This window comes from Bidens hawaiensis, unplaced genomic scaffold (assembly GCF_021521415.1).
Source record: "Bidens hawaiensis isolate Kalapana, Puna unplaced genomic scaffold, B.hawaiensis_p1.1 tig00009451_1, whole genome shotgun sequence".
Lineage (NCBI taxonomy): Eukaryota > Viridiplantae > Streptophyta > Magnoliopsida > Asterales > Asteraceae > Bidens > Bidens hawaiensis.
In genome coordinates, this window is record NW_027491702.1 from 295590 (window position 1) to 314661 (window position 19072).

General features: G+C 39.8%; 1 protein-coding gene across 1 annotated transcript; it reads left to right on the forward strand.

Annotated features, from left to right (window-relative positions):
• Nucleotides 1–2268: 2268 nt before the first annotated feature.
• On the forward strand, nt 2269–3596 carry LOC143532518 (putative RING-H2 finger protein ATL53). Its single transcript, XM_077027555.1, has one exon. It carries the CDS (start codon nt 2413–2415, stop codon nt 3526–3528), a length of 1116 nt encoding a protein of 371 aa, XP_076883670.1. The 5' UTR covers nt 2269–2412; the 3' UTR covers nt 3529–3596.
• Nucleotides 3597–19072: the final 15476 nt, after the last annotated feature.

The window sequence follows — 19072 nt, forward strand, 5'->3', positions numbered from 1 at the left end:
ACCTACGACCAACTCATACGTGAAGTTTGGATCGGATAAAAACAAGACAAGTTGTAATCCACAAAGTTTTATTTTCATGGAAAAAAAATGTGACCCCATTGACCAAGTCAACTTCAATCAAACATTTCTTTAAACTTTTGACTACCTGTTTCCTATGGCGACAACAAACCACTACCAAACAATATGTTTTTTGTTTTATTTCCTTCAAATTTAGATATCTAAATAACCCTTCATACACATAAGCTTCAACACTTAATAATATTAATTTCATTAATATATTAAATGATTGTTAAATATATATAAACAAAATCTTTAAAAACTTTCTGGTTGCTCTTACATTCTCTCAAGTCACCGTATTACTTTACTTTATTTGTAAATGAAAGTTTTGCATACATTTGACCCGCATTCAGGGGTATGAGTCTCACCAATCTGGATTGCCCTTAAATAGGTAATAACATCTCATTAAATTAAAAATTAAACTTACCAAATAGTTGATATGAAAATCTTATAAAATAAGGATATATTAAACATTAATATCTGATTTTTTAAAAAAAGTTATTGTTTATAATTGAAAAAACCATTTTATAGTAAATATGAAAATCCTATAAAATAGGGATATATTAAAATTAATATCTAGTTAAAAAAATATTATTTATACTTAAAAAATAATTTTATAGTAAAAAATATAAGCGAGTCATGAGTCTCACCAAACACAAATAGTTTTTAAACAGATTATAACATCTTATTTATTTGTAAATTTTTATCATCAAAACTTAAGTATATTATTAACTTTCTTACAGTAAATAGAATTAAAATCCAAAAAATCATATGAATATAGAAACGAAAAATATAAAACAAACCCTGTAATACGGAGGATGAAAGCTAGTTGTTCATAAATAAATCAGTGTAACAATATTAACATTAATTCGAATCGAGAACTTTTAGGATAATTATTTATAAATTCTTTCAAATTATATTTTTATGTATAATAGTAGATTGAATAGTAGTATACATGCTAATGTGACAAGGTAGTGGAGACGATAGGGTGAGTTTGTAGCTAGCTAGTGATCCAAATTAGCCGGTTTTGAAAAAAAAAATGAAAAAGCTTGAATAATGATATAAATGATATTTAGCAAATGCTAACCAGTGACAAGGCAACGATACGAATAAATTTATTTGCCTTTTAAATTGAGAATATATGCTTGTTAGCACATGATACGTTGAAACAACACAAGAACATGATTGCATAGATTTACTTGCTTAAACTATCTGATCTTCTCTAATATTAAACATTACCCTCTCATAATTATGCCACACTTATATTCTCATCCTCCTTTATACCCACCCATTCCCTTTTCGAATTCAACCTGGTTTACATGATACACGGTTTATGACTAAAATTCAAAAGAAATAGCTTTAAGCAGCATAATCTTGCTCACAACAACAGTCAACCACTCTACATACAAAACGTCTATTTGATGCAAAATTACCACGTTTCTTCTCATTATTTACTTGTATATTTTGGTAACCTATATTTTGGTAACCGTGTTAACATATAACGTATGAGGGAACGTCATGGGCTCCATTAATGCCTTGCCAACTAATAAGACTAGGTAAAACATAACTTAAGCCTAGAAATGTGACCTTAAAGAGACTAAGACTGGAAAACAGTGATAGTTGAATTCGAACCTGATGGATCTACTAGAGGAAATGAGACGCTTACTATTGTATCACCCTTGAATGCTATTGATCATCTCAAAAGCGTCATATTATTCTTTTAATAATATTCTGTTATATGTTTTATTAATCATAGATTCGTTGAGTCAACGTTGTATTTGATTAATAAAATAAATCCAAATCTTCAAAAGAGATTCCTAACTAGGCTAGAATGCTAGATGAATCTTTTAAGCTCAAACCATGCTTATATTTTGCAATTAGTTTTTATTTGATTTGTTGAGAAGACATACCAAACTCTCAAATATTATTAACAGCTGTGAGAAACAAGAAAACTGTAACAAAAACACCAACTTTAATCAGAGACAAGTTTTGGCATGAAAATAATAGAAATTCAAACAGAAGGATAACAACAAGAAAAGGAAAAGAGAATTAAGTTGAAAGGAAAAAAGTGACCTACATATATCCCCACATCAAAAGCACATTCTTTGCTTTAATCAGTTTTCCACTTCATTCATTTTTCAGTCTACTTCTTATCTTTTTAGTGAGACTCCATTCTAATATCTCAATACATTTCCATCATTTCTCTTGTGTTTTCTTCAAGATTCATTGGTTTCTTGAAGTTAATGTTCATAATACACCACCCTCTATGTTGTTTTTCTTGAACCTTTTCGTTTGCATGGTGCTCTCTTAGGTTTTCTTAGTGATACAAGTATTTTTATTCAAAGCTTGTCAATTATGGGGTCTATGGATAGTCCAACAACATGGGTGCCATATATGAGCAATCAAGATTGTTCTCAAAAGATTTGCAACTTATATTGTCCCCAATGGTGTAACTACATCGATTTTCCTTCCCCTCCACCACCCATAGGGTTTTCTAATGATGGTTCGAGCAGCGCCGCCCTCTCGCCCCTTGTGATCACAATCATTGGTGTTTTTGGGAGTGCATGTCTTTTGATAAGTTACTATGTTATAATCTCTAGATTGTGTACCATAAGTAATGATTCGTTTGAATCTATAAGATGGAGAGGGACACAAAATCAAGAAACTCGAGATTTGGAAATGAGTGAAAATGATTTGAGCATGGAAGATGACCCTTTGAATCTCGGGCCTTGGCATGTTCCAGGTAAGGGTTTGGATGAGGCTATGATCAAATCGATTAGGGTTTGCAAGTACAAGAAAGAAGATAGCTTGGTTTCAAGTACGGATTGCCTAGTTTGTTTAGGAGAATTTGAAGAGGATGATAAGCTTAGACTTTTGCCCAAATGTAGTCATGCTTTTCATGTGTATTGCATTGACAATTGGCTTACAAATCACTCAAATTGTCCTTTGTGTAGAGCTAATGTAAGTTATGTCAATGTGATGTCACATACTTCAGCTCATCTTCTTCCTCCACCACTGCCACCCCCACCACCACCGCCACCTCCTCCTCGACATGATATGTTTGTGTCAAGGAGGATTCCTTGTGGTCTAGAACGAAGAGATGTGATAGTTGATATAAGAGAAGAGGAAGGTGGCCGAGAGGTTAGAAGATCTGTGTCCATGGGTAATTTGTGCCAAAGTCTAGTGCCATTAGCTGATATTTTGTTTGTTAATCATCGTGATGATATGAAATTGAAAGAATTGCAGGTCGGAGGTGATGTTGGTTCATCGAAACAATTTATGAAATCAAAACAATGTCAATACGAATATGATGCCGGATCTTCAAAAGAAATTGTGGATGGAGATAGCATGTACTTAAATTGTGGTGATGTTGGCCATGATATGTTGAAAAGATCATGCTCTAGTGGAAGATACTTGTTCATCAGAGGATGGAAAGGGAAGACCTTGAAAGTTTCTAGTGTGTCTACTTAGGTTTTTTTTTTCCTTGATTGAAAGATTCCAAAATTTGAAGGATCAATTTTGTTAGATTGCTAATCTCCGTTGTTTAAGTTATGAATCTTATTCCGTCAAATTTCTTGTTTTTGGTTCTTATAAGGGCGTGGTTCTTCGCAATTGCGTTCCCCGTTGATATAAAATTACATTTATGCTCCATATATAACATAAAACGGTAATTGTCAAAAGGTTATGATAGATGTGTTTTTCATGACACCTTTATGAATTTTCTTATTCTTAAATATAGCAATAAAATGATTTTTTATATACTAGGTTAGAACCCGTGCATTAGACGGGTTGAATTACTTATTTGGACTACAAAACTATTGGGTTTGGTGGGATGCTCCAAACCAAAAAAAAGAAGGCTACAAAAATAATGTATCAACACATAATTTATTTTTAATGAACAGCAAATACTTGTTGGATTTGTCATAGTACTTCATGTTCTAAAACGACTCCCCAAACTTATGATAAATATTTCGTTTTTTCTTAAAAGAAAGTTAATCCACTCACCTAAAGCGAGAAGGAAACCTCATCTTCTAAACCATAGTAAACCACAAACCATAAGTACCACTTGCAAACTATGTAACCAAAACGCTTAAATGTAAAAAAAAATGAAAAAATGAAACATGCTTCTATAGGACTTGTATCTACAAACAACAAACATTAATTTGTGATTACAAACATTGAAACGCAAACCAGCTAAACGATATCAGCACCTTATCATTCACTTCAATTTTAATAATAAAGCTAAAGAGGTAATCCAAGCAGATGTAAAGTAACATCAGAAGTCAAAGTGCGGGTAACGCCAATATAGCATAAGTAAACAATATGCAAATACTAGATATAGACGCAATCAGGGTACTTTACTTTTATCTCCCTATCAAACTAACTATAACACACAATCACACATGAAGGTAAAAAGCGGGGAATTAAATAAGCAATCAACAAATGGTTTGGAAACCTTAAGTCAAGCTTGACGCTTGTTAATGATCATCATTGCCAGCAGATCACTTTCAATGTCTTTGGCCACAAATTAGCAGGGGTCTATGTTTCCGTTTCAATAATCCAATTGACGAGAAAACAAAATTAAGGAAAAATGTATTAACAAATGAGAGCTTAATTGTATAAAAAAGTATGAGGCCAGTTAGTGGTTTATGTAAAATAGTAACTAAACAGGCCAATAAATAGGCAGCCTTGCTAGAGTTCTTACAAATAATTTTTGAAAACCATAATCAGTTAATCACTGATAACCTTCATTAATAATTCTGAGAATTGTTTATGTTTACATATTAGAGAAAGTTGCATAAATGTTCCTTGTGGTTTGACCATTTTGCAAGTTTGGTTCTAAGATTTTAAAAATTGCAAAATAATCCAAACATCTGAGAGAGGGTTATACGCTTAGCCCATACCCATTAAATTCCAGTTAGTTTTTAGTGAAAACGTTTTGGAAAATTTCCCATTTAGTCCCCACGGTTAATTTGGCAACTTGTGTGTGATGAACGACTAATTTGGTAATTGAACTGTTAATATGCAGCCATATGCATTTTGGACTTTGACAAAATGCATGAACACTAAACTGTATAAGCAGCCAACTAAACAAATTTATGCCAACTGTTAATATGCAGCCAAGATGCAAATATTTAATGTGCAACAACTATTAATATGCGATCTGATTTGAGAGATGGCAGCGCAATTGACCCGTATGCATTTTGAGGCTGTAAGCTTGTAACACAGATTGACCTGTATACGACTCATGTGTATTTGTGAGAGTAGCGCAATTAATCCCTAGGCATTTTTTGAGGCTGCAAAACTTTAAAATTTATGCACAATTGAATTGGCCCATATGCATTTTTTTGAGGTTGCAAAACTTTTAGATTTATGCACAATTGACCCATATGCATTTGTGAGAGTAAACACAATTGACTTATACGCATTTGGGAGATGAAGAAACACTAACCGGACCCCGGGCAGATTACGGGTAACCTGGGGGTTAGATAGATGTTTCCCACGAGGGGTTAGACCCAGCAAAGATGGTTCTTCTGATAACCTGCAAAACAGACACCGTGAGCTTGTCACTGAGAAGGGGGGGTTCCTCCTTGTGACCACCCTCCGGCGTGAGAATCAGACTAGATTGCTCTTTAAATATAAATGTATATTAAGAGATTGCTAGAGCAGATATCAGGTATATATGATGATAATATGATAAGATGAGATGATCATACCATTTGGGGTATTTATAGCCGAAGGTAGGTTTCCAAGGAGGTGTGGCCGGCTGAATAGTGTTCCTGTTCCACCAACTGTGGCCTACGCACGTGCCCTGCTGGTAGTTGGTGGGTAGGCAGCGGCTGACAGTGACCAGGCCTGCTGTGTACTATTCCTTTTCCACCAACTGCCGGCTATGCACGTGGTATGACAGGAGTTGGTGAGTAGGCAGCGGCTAATAGTGACATACAGTACAAGAGCATGCTGCTCGCCATACTGTTGTCAATAAGCTGTCGTATCTTTAGTCAGATCTTTTGCCCATACCTCGTCAGGTACAGTACAGAAGATCTTCCCGTATCGTACGGACTGGCTTAGTTGGGCGGGAGTATTCCCCCTCCCGCCTTTGTGCGGGATTGTTCCCGGCTTTGCTCATTCCTTCAGGTGACACTGAATGATTGAGAGCTAAGTGCCTTGTGCGTGTAGCCTTGCTGCGCGGGTGGCCTTCCCTGATGGCTTGTATCCGCAGCTGCGGGAACAGGCAGAGTCCTTCACCATTGGGAGGCATTTCCTGCGGGAACAGCTTGCGTACTGCGCGTAAGGACGTCACGTCTCTGAGCATGGTGGGTCCTGCGGATCCAGTTGGTTTCTGCGCAGACGTCTCTCTTCAAGGTGAGTCTTGCGGGTCCAACTGGGCTCTGCTGGGACCTACCTCTTCAAGTCCCCCCAGTCCAATGTTCTTCTCATGAATGTTTAATAAAGTGAGGTGAACTTTTGGACTTAAGCAAAGGGTTTTGAAAAGGGTTTTTTAAGATTTTCCATGGGGATTCTTCCCGCGGAAGTCCTTGTCACTTGCAGAAATTCCCGACTTTCCTGCTTGATCTTTGGGTATGATGCGGGTAGGTCTGTAACCTCCTCGCAAGTCAGGAGCGTTGAGTCCCACTTGTGTGGATTCTCCATGAGGTTTTGGTAGTTTTGAACATAGTGATCAATTATGTTAAAACCACCAATTTCATCCTGGAGCTTCAAACAATGTAGTTCTCGACGTTCCCGCTATGCGGGGATGTTATTTCCGTTTCCGCAAGCATTGCCCAGAAGATCCTTCTTGGTTTCAATTCCCTGCGGAGCGCTAGGTATGTGAAGGGTTTTGCCTTGACACTGTACCCGCGCTCGTCTTACGGTTACTTTACTTCCAAGGTATTCCTGGCGTCAATTCCCTGCGGGTGCTAGGTATGTGAAGGGTTTTGCCTTAACACTGTACCCGCACCCGTCTTATAGTTACTTGGTTGCCGAGGTATTCTTGGCTTCAATTCCCTGCAGGTGCTACGTATGTGAAGGGTTTTGCCTTAACACTGTACCCGCACCCGTCTTATGGTTACTTGGTTGCCAAGGTATTCTTGGCTTCAATTCCCTGCAGGTGCTAAGTATGTGAAGGGTTTTGCCTTAACACTGTACCCGCACCCGTCTTATGGTTACTTGGTTGCCAAGGTAAGGGGTATTTTCCCGCTTACTTTTGAATCTTTTTGAATTTTTTTTGAAATTCGAAGAGTTGGTGAAAGGATAAGAACAGTCCAAACCTCTGAAACGTCGTGCGACGGTTTCTTCTGACTGTGTCAGGACGTGCAGGAAGTTATGGTGACGTGACAGTACATGGTCATTCCAGACACTTTTTCAGGCGCGTGGGCGCGATTTTTCGGGCGCGTGGCCGCGAAATTAATGGTACGCGTCCTTTCAACAGCTGTTGCCAGCTTGCTTTTTGCCACGTGTCATAGTTTCATTGCACCTTCGATTTCTCTCTCCTCCGCATTAAATTCATCGCATTAATTGCGATTAGTATATAAAGGGGGAGAGGGTTCTTTGTAATTCACACTTTCATTCTTCTCTTCATCTTCAAAACGATTTCCGGCGAATACTCACCTTTCAGTCGAGCATTCTCTTGAAATCGTTTTCTTCTTTCATCTGCAAGATGTCTCCTCGTGATCTCGAATCTACAGCCCAGGAGGCTGGGGTGTTCGCCGATGACAAGAGTACTGCTGGCGAGTGCCAGTGTGCTCTGCCTGTCGATCTGTATCAGTACGTCGTCAGGAAGTTCATGCTCGAGTCTCTCGAGCCTGAGTTTCCTGAACCCCATCAGACGGTGTATGATGCCCCCAGAGGCAAGATCGGGGTATATGCTGCATTCTTTGTTTATGGGAATCTTAGGTTCCCATTGACAAAGTTTGTGTACCGTGTCCTGGAGAGGCACGGTGTGCACCTGACCGAGGTGCACCCGATGGAGATCGCGAAGATTCGCCACTTCGAGTGGGTGTGCCGGATACTGGGCATTGAGCCCTTCGTCGACCGCCTGATGACCTTCTACTCTTGGAGGTGCATCCAGGGGTGGTATACGCTGATAACCCGGATTAAGGGTTTGAAGATTTGCGCAACCGAGCGCAGTCTTCGCTCGTGGAAGCGGGAGTTCTTCTACATCTCCGCTCGCGCCATCCCCCTCGCCATGAAATTCAAGAATGGGCAAGCACTTCCCAGCCTTCACGCCTCCAACTACCAGGAGGCGGAATGGTTTTCGAAGATATCCCGAGTCCAATCTCCGGTTTACCGGTTTGCGGAGTCCGGGATGGTGATGCTCGGGATGAGCCGGGTGTGGAAGGATGTGGATGCGCAAAAGATCCCAATCGTCCTTGAATACGGTTCGAACTATGTTCCTTACGGTATGCTCTGTTTCTTTTTGTTGATTTAGAATCTCTTCTAACTTTTTTCCTGTTTATTTCAGAGGGGAACGACTTGCAGTCGCTCCTGCATCCGCGGGAGGCTGACAGTCCCGCTCGGATGGGTACTCGCGCTCTAGACGAGAACGAGTTGCCCATCCTAGAACAAACGGCGGATCGGTTCGTGGAGGTCTACCCGCTAGGCCACGAGATCCTGAGCGCCAGGCGGCCAGGTAAGGCGCTATTCAACCCTCGACCCCTCAATGTTGAAACCTCTGCTGTAATTCCTTTAATCGTATGTTCTGATGAGGAATCCGCAGATGGTCCTCCGTTGGTGCGGAAGAAGAAGGCTGCCGGTGGGAAGGGGAAGGAGAAGGTGGCCTCCACTGCCGATCCGGTGCCTCGGTCTGACTCAGAGGCCGAGAGCGAGGAGGTGGCGGGGAACCCGGGTGGTGATAGGACCACTGCTCCGGAGGCTGCGACTGTCACCTCCGGAGAGCCCCGGATGACGACGGTGAGCGGCGCAAAAAGGCCGGCTCCATCGGGTTCGTCCCCGCCTGTCCGCACTTTCAGGCTCAAGAAAACCCGTAAGTACAAACTTCCTTTATCTTTAACTTCATAGCTTTCCATCATTAACACTTATCTTCTTTGTGCAGGCGTGGATGTTGACGCATTCCAGGGTGGAGCGCAGAGGAGTACCCCTCCGCCCATGACGGTAGGCTTGGTCAGCCTACCTGAGGCGACGACCCAGGCGGCTGCGCCTGCTTCCACTGGTTCAGTTGCTCACTCCGTTGAGCCGACTGTTCCAGCTGTGATGACGTCACCGCCGGCTGTCAGTGCCATTTTTACCGCATCTTTCACTGAGCCGGCGGTTACTTTTGCTGCGGATTCCGCAGCGGCTGTTACCATGCTTCCTCCGTCATCGACAACGACGGCCGATCCTTCAGGTATGCATGGGGTTTATCGCCAACCTCTGCCTCCTTCCCATCTGCCTGACCTCTTGGATGGATTTCCTTTGGGTTCAGGTGATGGGTTTGGCGGCTATCGGCCTGTTGTTGACCCTACAGGTGCGTAGGGTTCTTTTGGCCCTTTTCATATTTTTATCATCTTTTCCTAACTGCTTTATGTTTTTTTGCAGTGTCGGATTCCAATGAAGTGTATGTTCCACGATGGAACATCCGCCGAGGAACAACCCTTCGCACACCTGTGGAGTGCGTGGAGTGGGCTCGTCACGCAGCTCCCAGTGGTGCGTTGGGGGAAGCCATGGCTAGCTACCAGGAGGGTAGGCTAACCAATGAGCTTCGGGTTCTCCTGGCCCGGATGCAGCCGCGCGTCGAGCTGCTTTGTCGTGAAAACGACAAGTTAAAAGCAGCTCGCCTTCAGGAAGTAGCTCGGGCGCGGGCTGTCCGGGAGGAGAACGTAAAGCTTACCGCAGTTGCTGCGGAAAAGGAGAAGGCCTTCAAGGCCCTCGAGGTTGAAGTTCAGGCCCGGCTCGAGGCCCGTTCCAAGGCTGCCCAAGCTGTTAACGAACAGCTTCGGCTGGCTAAGGAAACTGCAAGGAACGCAACCGAGAGGGCCACCAAGGCTGAAGCTGTTGCTGAGCCTCTACGCGTGGAGAATGAGGAGCTTAAAGCCAAATTAGAGGCTCTCCAGCAGGCTCATGATGCCTTGGCGATGGAAGACGCCAAAAAGCTCCAGGAGATCTTGGACCAGAGGGGGGTGCTTGACCATACTGAGCGGAAGCTAAAGGGCGTCGAAGAGGCTGCGGCTAAAGAAGTGTTGCTTGCCAACCTCAACAAGAGTGAAGCCGAACGCGCCCGTAACGAAGCTCAAGCTGCCCTCCAGGAGGCTCTGGTTGCCAAGGAATGGCTTCTTCGAGAAGCGTTGTCTCAGGTATGCTTTTCATGTCTTTACGCTTTTCTTTGTAAATAGAAAAGGTTCTGATACTTGTATATTTTCTTGTAGGTTGTGCATCGGGTCTTTGCTGATACGTCTTATGACGATGCTTTGAGCGCAGCCCTCAACGCTACTCACGAGGATGGGGAAAAGGTCGGCTTCCTGCTTGGTCTAGGGTTCGTTGAGAAAGGCATCCCGCCTTCCAACTTCCCTTTGTATAATGTTGATACTGAAGCTGTTTATGACCAAGCAGTGAATCAGTATGCCTCCTTCCCGCATCCGGTGGTGGAGAAGGTGAACCAAGTTGCTACTGCTGATGATGGGCTAGCTATCCTTAAAGCTTTCCTTGAACCGTCACGTTCTACTGATGGTGCGGGTCCAAGTGGAAGTGGCCCTGAAGCTTGATCCTGAAGATCCCTTCCCACTGTTAGGATAGGTTTAGCTTGTATAGATTTATTTTCTTGTAGGCGGGTAGTTACCCGGCCATTCTTGTAATGAATCATTGTGAAATATAAATCTTTGTGCGGGTAAGACCGCTATTTTCACTGGATTCCTTGCTTTATAAACGTTATATGACTTGCATACTTTAGTTTAAATTAGCAATTTTCCAAGTGTTTAGAATAAGTTAACCTTTGAACGTGGTAGATAATAGACTGAAGTTTTGCTTACTCTTTCGTGATTGTGCGGGTAGGACCGTCACTTGCACTTAGTAGGATGGCTAAACTTTACCTACATCTGACCTGCGTGGAGGTTTTCCTCATCTTTTTTGAAATTTCTAAGTGTTTAGGATAAGTTAACCTTTGAACGTGGTAGATAATAGGCTGAAGTTTTGCTTCCTCTTTCGTGATTGTGCGGGTAGGACCGTCACTTGCACTTAGTAGGATGGCTAAACTTTACCTACATCTGACCTGCGTGTAGGTTTTCCTCATCCTTTTGTTAGAAATTCTCTGTTTTGAATAAGTTAACCGTTCGACGCGCGGTTGTCAATAGGTTCGGTTTCCTCTCATGATTTGTGCGGTTAGGACCGGCACTTTCATTTAGTTGACCAAAGTTTACCTATGACTGACCTGCGTGAAGGTTTGCCGTTTTTTGGGTTTATGCGGGTTTTGCCGCCTTCCCCACGCAACGACTTTCCACGCAATTATGCGGTGAAAACCGGCATATCCGTGTTGAATAAATTAACCGTTCGACGCGCGGTTGTTAATAGGTTAGTGTTCAGTTTCCTCTATCATGATTCATGCGGATAGACCGGCACTTTCATTTAGTGGGATGACTGAACTTTTCCCCTTCAACTGACCTGCGTGAAGGTTTGCCGTTTTTTGGGTTTATGCGGGTTTTGCCGCCTTCCCCACGCAACGACTTTCCACGTAATTATGCGGTGAAAACCGGCATATCCGTGTTGAAAGTTCATAAAGTATAAATGTAAAATCATCAGCGTCGATGTTCTAAGGAGAATCATTTCCATTAGAAGTGGCTCTGGGCCTTTTCTTTACAAATTTGGAACTGATCTACATGCAAACTGTGTAATTGAGCTCTCTTCCATGTTGTTGGGATGGGAGTGCCATCGAGCCGATATGCACCTGGTTCGGGATCTCGTTGTTTGCGCAGTATGTAGTCTCCAACATTGAAGCTGCAATTTTATTCGTGTTTTCCCCAACTGGGGTTCTACACGCATCAGCCTGCTCAGCGTTCATTGCGCCACGAGGTGCGCGAGCGTCCCATCTCTGACAAATGCTTCGACCATGTCCTTTACGTCTGTGCATTCTTCAGTGTTGTGGCCTTTTGTCCTGTGAAAGTCACAGTATTTGCTCCGATCCGCATTGGGACGATGTCGGATTATTGGAGCCTTTGGCCATGGGAGCTCCTCAGTGGCGAATATCTCGGTGACGCTTTTGGTGAGCGGCGTCCATCTGGAGTTCTGGTTCGACCTTACGTTATCCCTTCCGCCTAACCGATGTTGCAAGCCGGATGAGGTGTCAAAGTTTACCCTTGACTGCCAAATGCCTAGCTTCCGCTTTTTGTTTAATCGGGCGGTAAGGACGTTGTCTTCTCTTGTTTTCTGGGTGTAGAGGTTTGTGCTCTGGGGGAGATCTCTACCCAGTTGCTTCTCCGTTTCCACAAAGCGTTTAGCTGCTGTCATGATGGCATCCCATGTGGATGGCATGCCATCTTTACCCGTTAAGGTGCGGATGAGCTCTGGGTCGTTCGCGCCCTGAATGAAAGCAGCGCGAACAAGATCTTCGCTAATGTTACTCAGACTTAGCTTCTTTGAGTTGAAGCGAGTGATGAAGTCTGGCAAAGATTCATCTTCCTCTCGAATGCATTTGAGGATTGTCCATTGCTCTTCGGTATACTTTCGTTGTTGGCTGAAGTGTTGGCTAAACTTCTGTTGGAAGTCTGCCCAGTCGTAGATGTGGTTGACCGGTAGACGATCGAACCACGCTCTAGCTGGCCCAACAAGCGTCATTTGGAACATGTAACACCACGTAGGTTCCGTCCAATTGCTGACGGTTGCCCCCGCTATGAATCTGTTCAAATGATCGTCTGGGTCAGATATACCATCATATGTGCCTATGTTGGACATCTGTTTGGCACTTTTTGGGGCGATTGTTTCCGCAATGTCCCTTGCAAATTTGGACGTTCCCGCATTTGCAACAGTTGGTCTAAATGTTTTGGAGAAGTCACGTGGGCTTCCACCTGTGTTTTTTGGTTTGAAGGCTTCTCCAAAACGCCTTCTCGGTTGGGAGTCCGTTTCCTTACGCTTCCCTTTTGCCCTATGGCGAGGGTTCGCGTTGGTGTCGGATTCCTCCGAGTCATCGTCCAAGTATTCTTCGAATTCGTCAGCCTGTTGGACGGAACGCAAGCGTTCGTCCAACTCAGCTTGGAATTCCCTCTGACGTGCCTCCGCCCATGCCTTAACTTCATCGAGTGTTTGGCGGGGGAGTCTTGTTCGTTTCTCTAACTGGGTATCGGTGAATCCCAGTGAGCGATTATTTACTGCACTTGCCCCAGCTTGGGTAGCTGGGGTAGTGTTCATAAAATTTACTTCACTTGCCCCGGCTTGGGTAACCGGGGTAGTGTTTGTAAAGACTGTGTAGCCGGTATTCCCCCCAGTAGCTGGGGTTGTGGTTACCGGAGTTTCTTTAACCATCTTTCCAGAAGTTTGAAAAAACTGAAAAGAAATGAAGTTCTAGCTTTTATGCACGGATGGCATTTTTTGAGGCTGCAAAACTTTAAAATTTATGCACAATTGAATTGGCCCATATGCATTTTTTTGAGGTTGCAAAACTTTTAGATTTATGCACAATTGACCCATATGCATTTGTGAGAGTAAACACAATTGACTTATATGCATTTGGGAGAGTAAGCACATTACATTTCAATCCATTTGACAACACATCTTTGCTAAATTAGAGTTTTAATTATCATTTATATTATCGAAATGAAGCTGAACATTGGTTCACCAAATCTTTAGAGAAGTTGGATTTGAATCACAAGTTTATAAACATAGTAATTGAAACTTAAAAGTTGATTATGTTTTTGCGTTCCCAGATCAAGGCTCTGCAAAATGGATTATTATTTCGAAGACGGTTACTCTTTTGGGTAAAAGGTTATTTTGTTTTACCACCTACAATACTAAGCGATTATGTAATTATAAATGTTTATGTTTGTGTACATCCAAGCATGTCTAATATAGATCTTTTGCAATATACTCATACTATTTTACACTGTGTATTTGTGATGTGGGATACAAGTAAAGGAATTATTTTTTCCCTAATTTGCTATAAAATATTTCGTTAATTAAGTTAAGTTATTATTTTTATTGGTAAAATAATAAAAACTTAAGGAAAAAAAACGTGATACTTACTAGAACGATGTCACTTGGCTCAATGGGGGCTTAGTAGCACCAAAGTTCTAAATTAATCTAATTAGATATATCATTCTGAGAACCAACACAACAATGCTGGAACCTTCGTGAAAGAGTATGAGAATTAACATTTAGAACCATCATCAACTGTTGAATAAATTATATATATAAATGGGAAAACCTTTGGTCAAAATTCTATCTATGACCAAGTTACCACTCCTGTATGTTGACACTCCTTATTAAGTTGCGCTAATGCACTGTTACTACCGATTTGTGTAAATGTATGTATTTAAGTAATATTTTTACACAATTAAGTTAGTTTAAAGTTACAAACATCAAATTTTGTTTGGGCATTGTTTTAGATGCTAGTTTGTTAGAGGGAAGGGAGTTGCCGGGATAAAAAGTGCAAAACTAGTATAAAAAATGCAAATAGTAACGAGAGAAAGCGAGGAAAATTCCTTGGAAAACTTAATCTGCGGCCCGTGGGGAGGAGGGGGATTGGTGTTCATGTATGTTAGACCTCTTTTATTCCGGGCCTTTCCCCGTCTCTACCTCAGCTCCACTCCGTCCCCTTTATAAGTTCATTTTTTCATAATAAGTATAAATAGGAGGTTTGGTCATTGGTGTCACGAAGCCCCCACTAGGGCCACTTTGCAGCACCTAATTAGTCCACGGAAGTTTTTTTTTGTGTGTTTTGTTTAGTTTCGGTACCATAACAAACGTAACGAAAACCGATCGATTGCCATTTTTGTTTTAGTTATGGTACCGTAACAAACGTAGCAGAAACCGACCGAATGCCCAATTTTGTTTTTGTTCTGGTAACGAAACGAACGTGACGGAAACCGACTGAATTTATGTAGACTCACCGCCTCAACGCCGGGGATTGACAACGCTCGGGTTTTTACCAACCGACGCCATTGTATTGGTACACCTTATTTTAATATTTATTTTATTTTATTTTTGATTTTACTTCCGATACCATAACACACGTAACGAAACAGACTAAGTTCGTGTCTACTTACCGTCTCAACGTCCGAGACTAACAACACTTGAGTTTTACCACAATCAGGGTTTTATCAACCGGCCCCAACACAACTGGCCGAGTAAAACACTAGTTCATTATATATATATATATATATATATATATATATATATTAGCATTTTTACATCTTTCACACTTTGTTCCACTTACAACCCAACCTCTCAAATCGAAAATTCAAATAATTTATTGATCAAGATCTTGATAGTAGGGCTGCAAATGAATCGAATGAATACTAACTAACAAAGCATTGTTCACGTTTGTTTGTTAAGGAAATAATGTGTTCACAAAAGATTCACAAACACTTACCGAACGAGATTTTATGTCCGTGTTTGTTCCTTAAAGAAATGAATGTGTTCTCAAGAATGATTCACAAACACAAATAAAATCAGCGGAGTCTAGAGATTGAGATCGATGTATTAATCAACGTGAATAATGAGAAAGGAAATGAGAAAAATACAAAACAATGTGATAATATGGTTTCCTATTTTATGTTAAGGGTAATAAATTAAAGAATATATAATGTTTAGATAAATAAATAAATGTACAAAAAATTTTTCATAAACAACATATACAAACGAACATGAACGAACGTTCACGAACATAATTGAACGAATTGTGGCTCTGTTCATGTTCGTTTGTTTAACTAATCGAAGGAAATTTCTTGTTACTGCAACATATTTATTAAACGAACGAACATAAATGAACTGTTCGCTGCACGTTTGGTTCGTTTACAGCCCTACTTGCTTGGCTCCAAGATTGTTTAATATAATATTTTTAATGTATATTAGGCTTATTGAATTTTAATAATCCCAACTAAAGGCTATTGACCGATTATAATTCCAATCGAGTTTATCACCACTAGTGGTCCCAAATTTAAAAAAAATTGGCTCTCAGTGGTCCATTGTTAAAAAAAACTTAACGTCATTAAATTTTTTCCAAATTTCAATATGATTTTTAGGGCTTTGATCAGAAGGAGGATACGCGTCGATTGATGTAAAACTTTGCTTGAAAACGATTCCAAACTGCTTGATTAGTGCTCAAATCGGGTGCTTGAACTTCCAATTAACAAAAATTAAGCCATTTGTAGCACTGTTTCGAGCTAAGTTTTACATCGTGACTCGTATAATCCTTTTGATCAAAAGCCCTAAAAATCAGTTTGAAATTCAGAAAGAAAAAAAAAAGTTAACACTGTTAAGTTTTTATTAACAGGGGACCAATGAGAGTCATTTTTTTTAACTTTTGGACAATTGATGATGATAAACTTAGTTGGGATTATTATCGGCTAATAGCCTTTAATTGAGACTTTTAAAATCCAATAAACCTATATATTAATTAGTGGAGTTTTTTTCTCGTTGAACATAACGTTTTAGTCATTCTCTTTTTATAATATATATTAAATGTTGCAGCTTTTTCTCGTTGTACATAAGGTTTTAGTCATTATATACCAATAAATAATAAATTTGTATCAACCATAAAAGTGACAAAACTAATGTAACAACCAAGTAAATTTTGCCAGGATATGTCCACTTTGTCCCTAATAAGTTATCTGTTCAGGAAATCATGATTTTGTTTTCATCTGACGATTTGCTTACTCAGGCAAAAGACGTCATGGTAGAGTTGGTTTCCACGCACTTCCACTTATAAGGTAGAGATTTTGATGTCATCCGGCTAATTGTTTGTTCCGGTAAAACACATTCTCGTAGAGAAGCTTTCCCTCCCTTATAAGGAAGACATCGTTCTACTCCTCAACCGATGGGGGATCGGTATGTTTCATAACTTTGTGCATATTTTGACTAGGTTATTCGCTTGTAACCGTAAAGTTAAATTCACTTTTAATGAATTATAAATAACTGTGATACAAATGGGCTTAGAGCCTTAGACGCTTTAAATTGATATGTTAGATTACCCAAAAAGTAAATAACTTACCCATTTTATAGTTTGTTGGGCTGAGCCTAAATTGCATAAAGTTTCATAATATGAAAATTTAAACTACAGGTAGTCAGCCCTATAAAATTTAGGTAGATTTCTTTACCACTTGGCTCTAAGTTTATACTTTAATTTAAGGATGTATTTGTATTTCGAATATGTGTGGTACACGAAAAATTTTTAAAACTGGTATTTGAGAATAGAAAATACTGAAGTTATCAAATAATATAACACATCATAAAATTATTAGATTAATTTTAGTAGCTTGAGTACTTTATTAAAGTTTTCGATTGAATTTTAAATTATGATTTTATAATTGGAGAAATACTATAACACAATTTATTAGTACTAATTTTTTCATAGTCGTATTTTTTTTTTGAAAAGAAAATACAATTGTGAATTTAATATTACATGTAAATTGGATTACATCGAAACAGAAGGCAAGCGGGCAACAAGCTGCGCCGCTACTCCTTTTTGAATCGCAAAACCCAATCTTTTAAAAACTATATTTGCTGATCTTGGAGTCATAACATTACTATGCATAGTCGTATCAAACCGAAATTAGTTGGACTGCATTGAAACCACTTACACAACATGTCCGCTTAAATACTATTGAACTGTCTTTATTTGAATGAGCCGGTTATGCCACTGACCTGAACCAAGTCAATGAACTGGATTTTTAATATAAATTTTCTATCTTCAAAATCTCATATATTTACCATGCCCTTATAAATTTTAAGCATTACAAAATTACCTCAAAATATAAAATAGTACAGCTGTACAAATTAGTATAAATATTTATACTTCACTTTCTCTGTTCTCCTACTCCTGTGCACGTCAATCAACCGTCTTCTACTTTTCCAGTTTGCACAAACCACTGTCGATTCTCTATCCACACTGGACCCATATACGTTTGCCCACCAAAAGTTTCTATTTTTATGTTTTATATATGATCAAGTAGGGAGGGGTTAAAATGAAAGTTTTAAATACACATTGCAAAATATCTTCTCTCTCTATAACATAAGTTTTAAATAAATACATAAATACAATGAGAAAGCATAATACTTTTTACAAGTTAAAGAAAAACTAGTTGCTTTAAATTCACACGGAAAAAGCGGCCGGAACTCGGTCGGTATTGGTTCGGTTCGTTAAGTAACAAACGATGTGCATGTGTAAGTTATCTAAGTTATAATCTTAAGTATACCCAAACTAAAATTTCGTATTCTAAAAGTAATTACTAAATAATAAAATGTGCCTAAAGAGTGAAAATGCATTGAATAAAATTTTTGTCAAAACATAGATAAAACTATTCTCGAAAATTCCTCAGCTAATCAAAACTAATTATTATTCTAATAAAAACTAATTATTATTAATTTGTTTAAAAATCACAGTTAGTTAAATTAGTTTATTTTAAGAAACACAGTTTATATCAAACTTTGTGATAGATTTAAATAAATTATAGGATTTAGGGGATTGAAATTGTCTAATAACCAAAGTTGTTAAAAGTCAAAATAATAATAACAATAAAAATCGTAAACTTGTCCTTGTGAAATCAAATCCGAGCAACCCGCCTTCCAACACTTAAAACATTTAAGCTCTAACCAACATACCAAGTTATTTGTTTGTTAAAACTTCAAATTTATAATATTACAATTATAGGAGAGTTGCTGCAGGGGCGTGTGCTGTAACCTAGCCTTGTAATGTGTGTATCTTGCTTTCGTCATGTAGGTAATCTGCCTTCTTGCCAATTGTACTTGGCTCTTGCTATGTGTTTGTTATCTCTCCCTACTTGGGAGGCAACGTCGTGCCTCTTATCTCTCTCTACTCATCGGTGCTGGAGGTGATTGATTTTGTCTGTGACGGATTTATCTGTGTTGTTATCAA

What these genes read in the sequence shown, in the direction of transcription:
- LOC143532518 (XM_077027555.1), top strand. Translation starts at nt 2,413, where the DNA reads ATGGGGTCTATGGATAGTCCAACAACATGGGTGCCATATATGAGCAAT.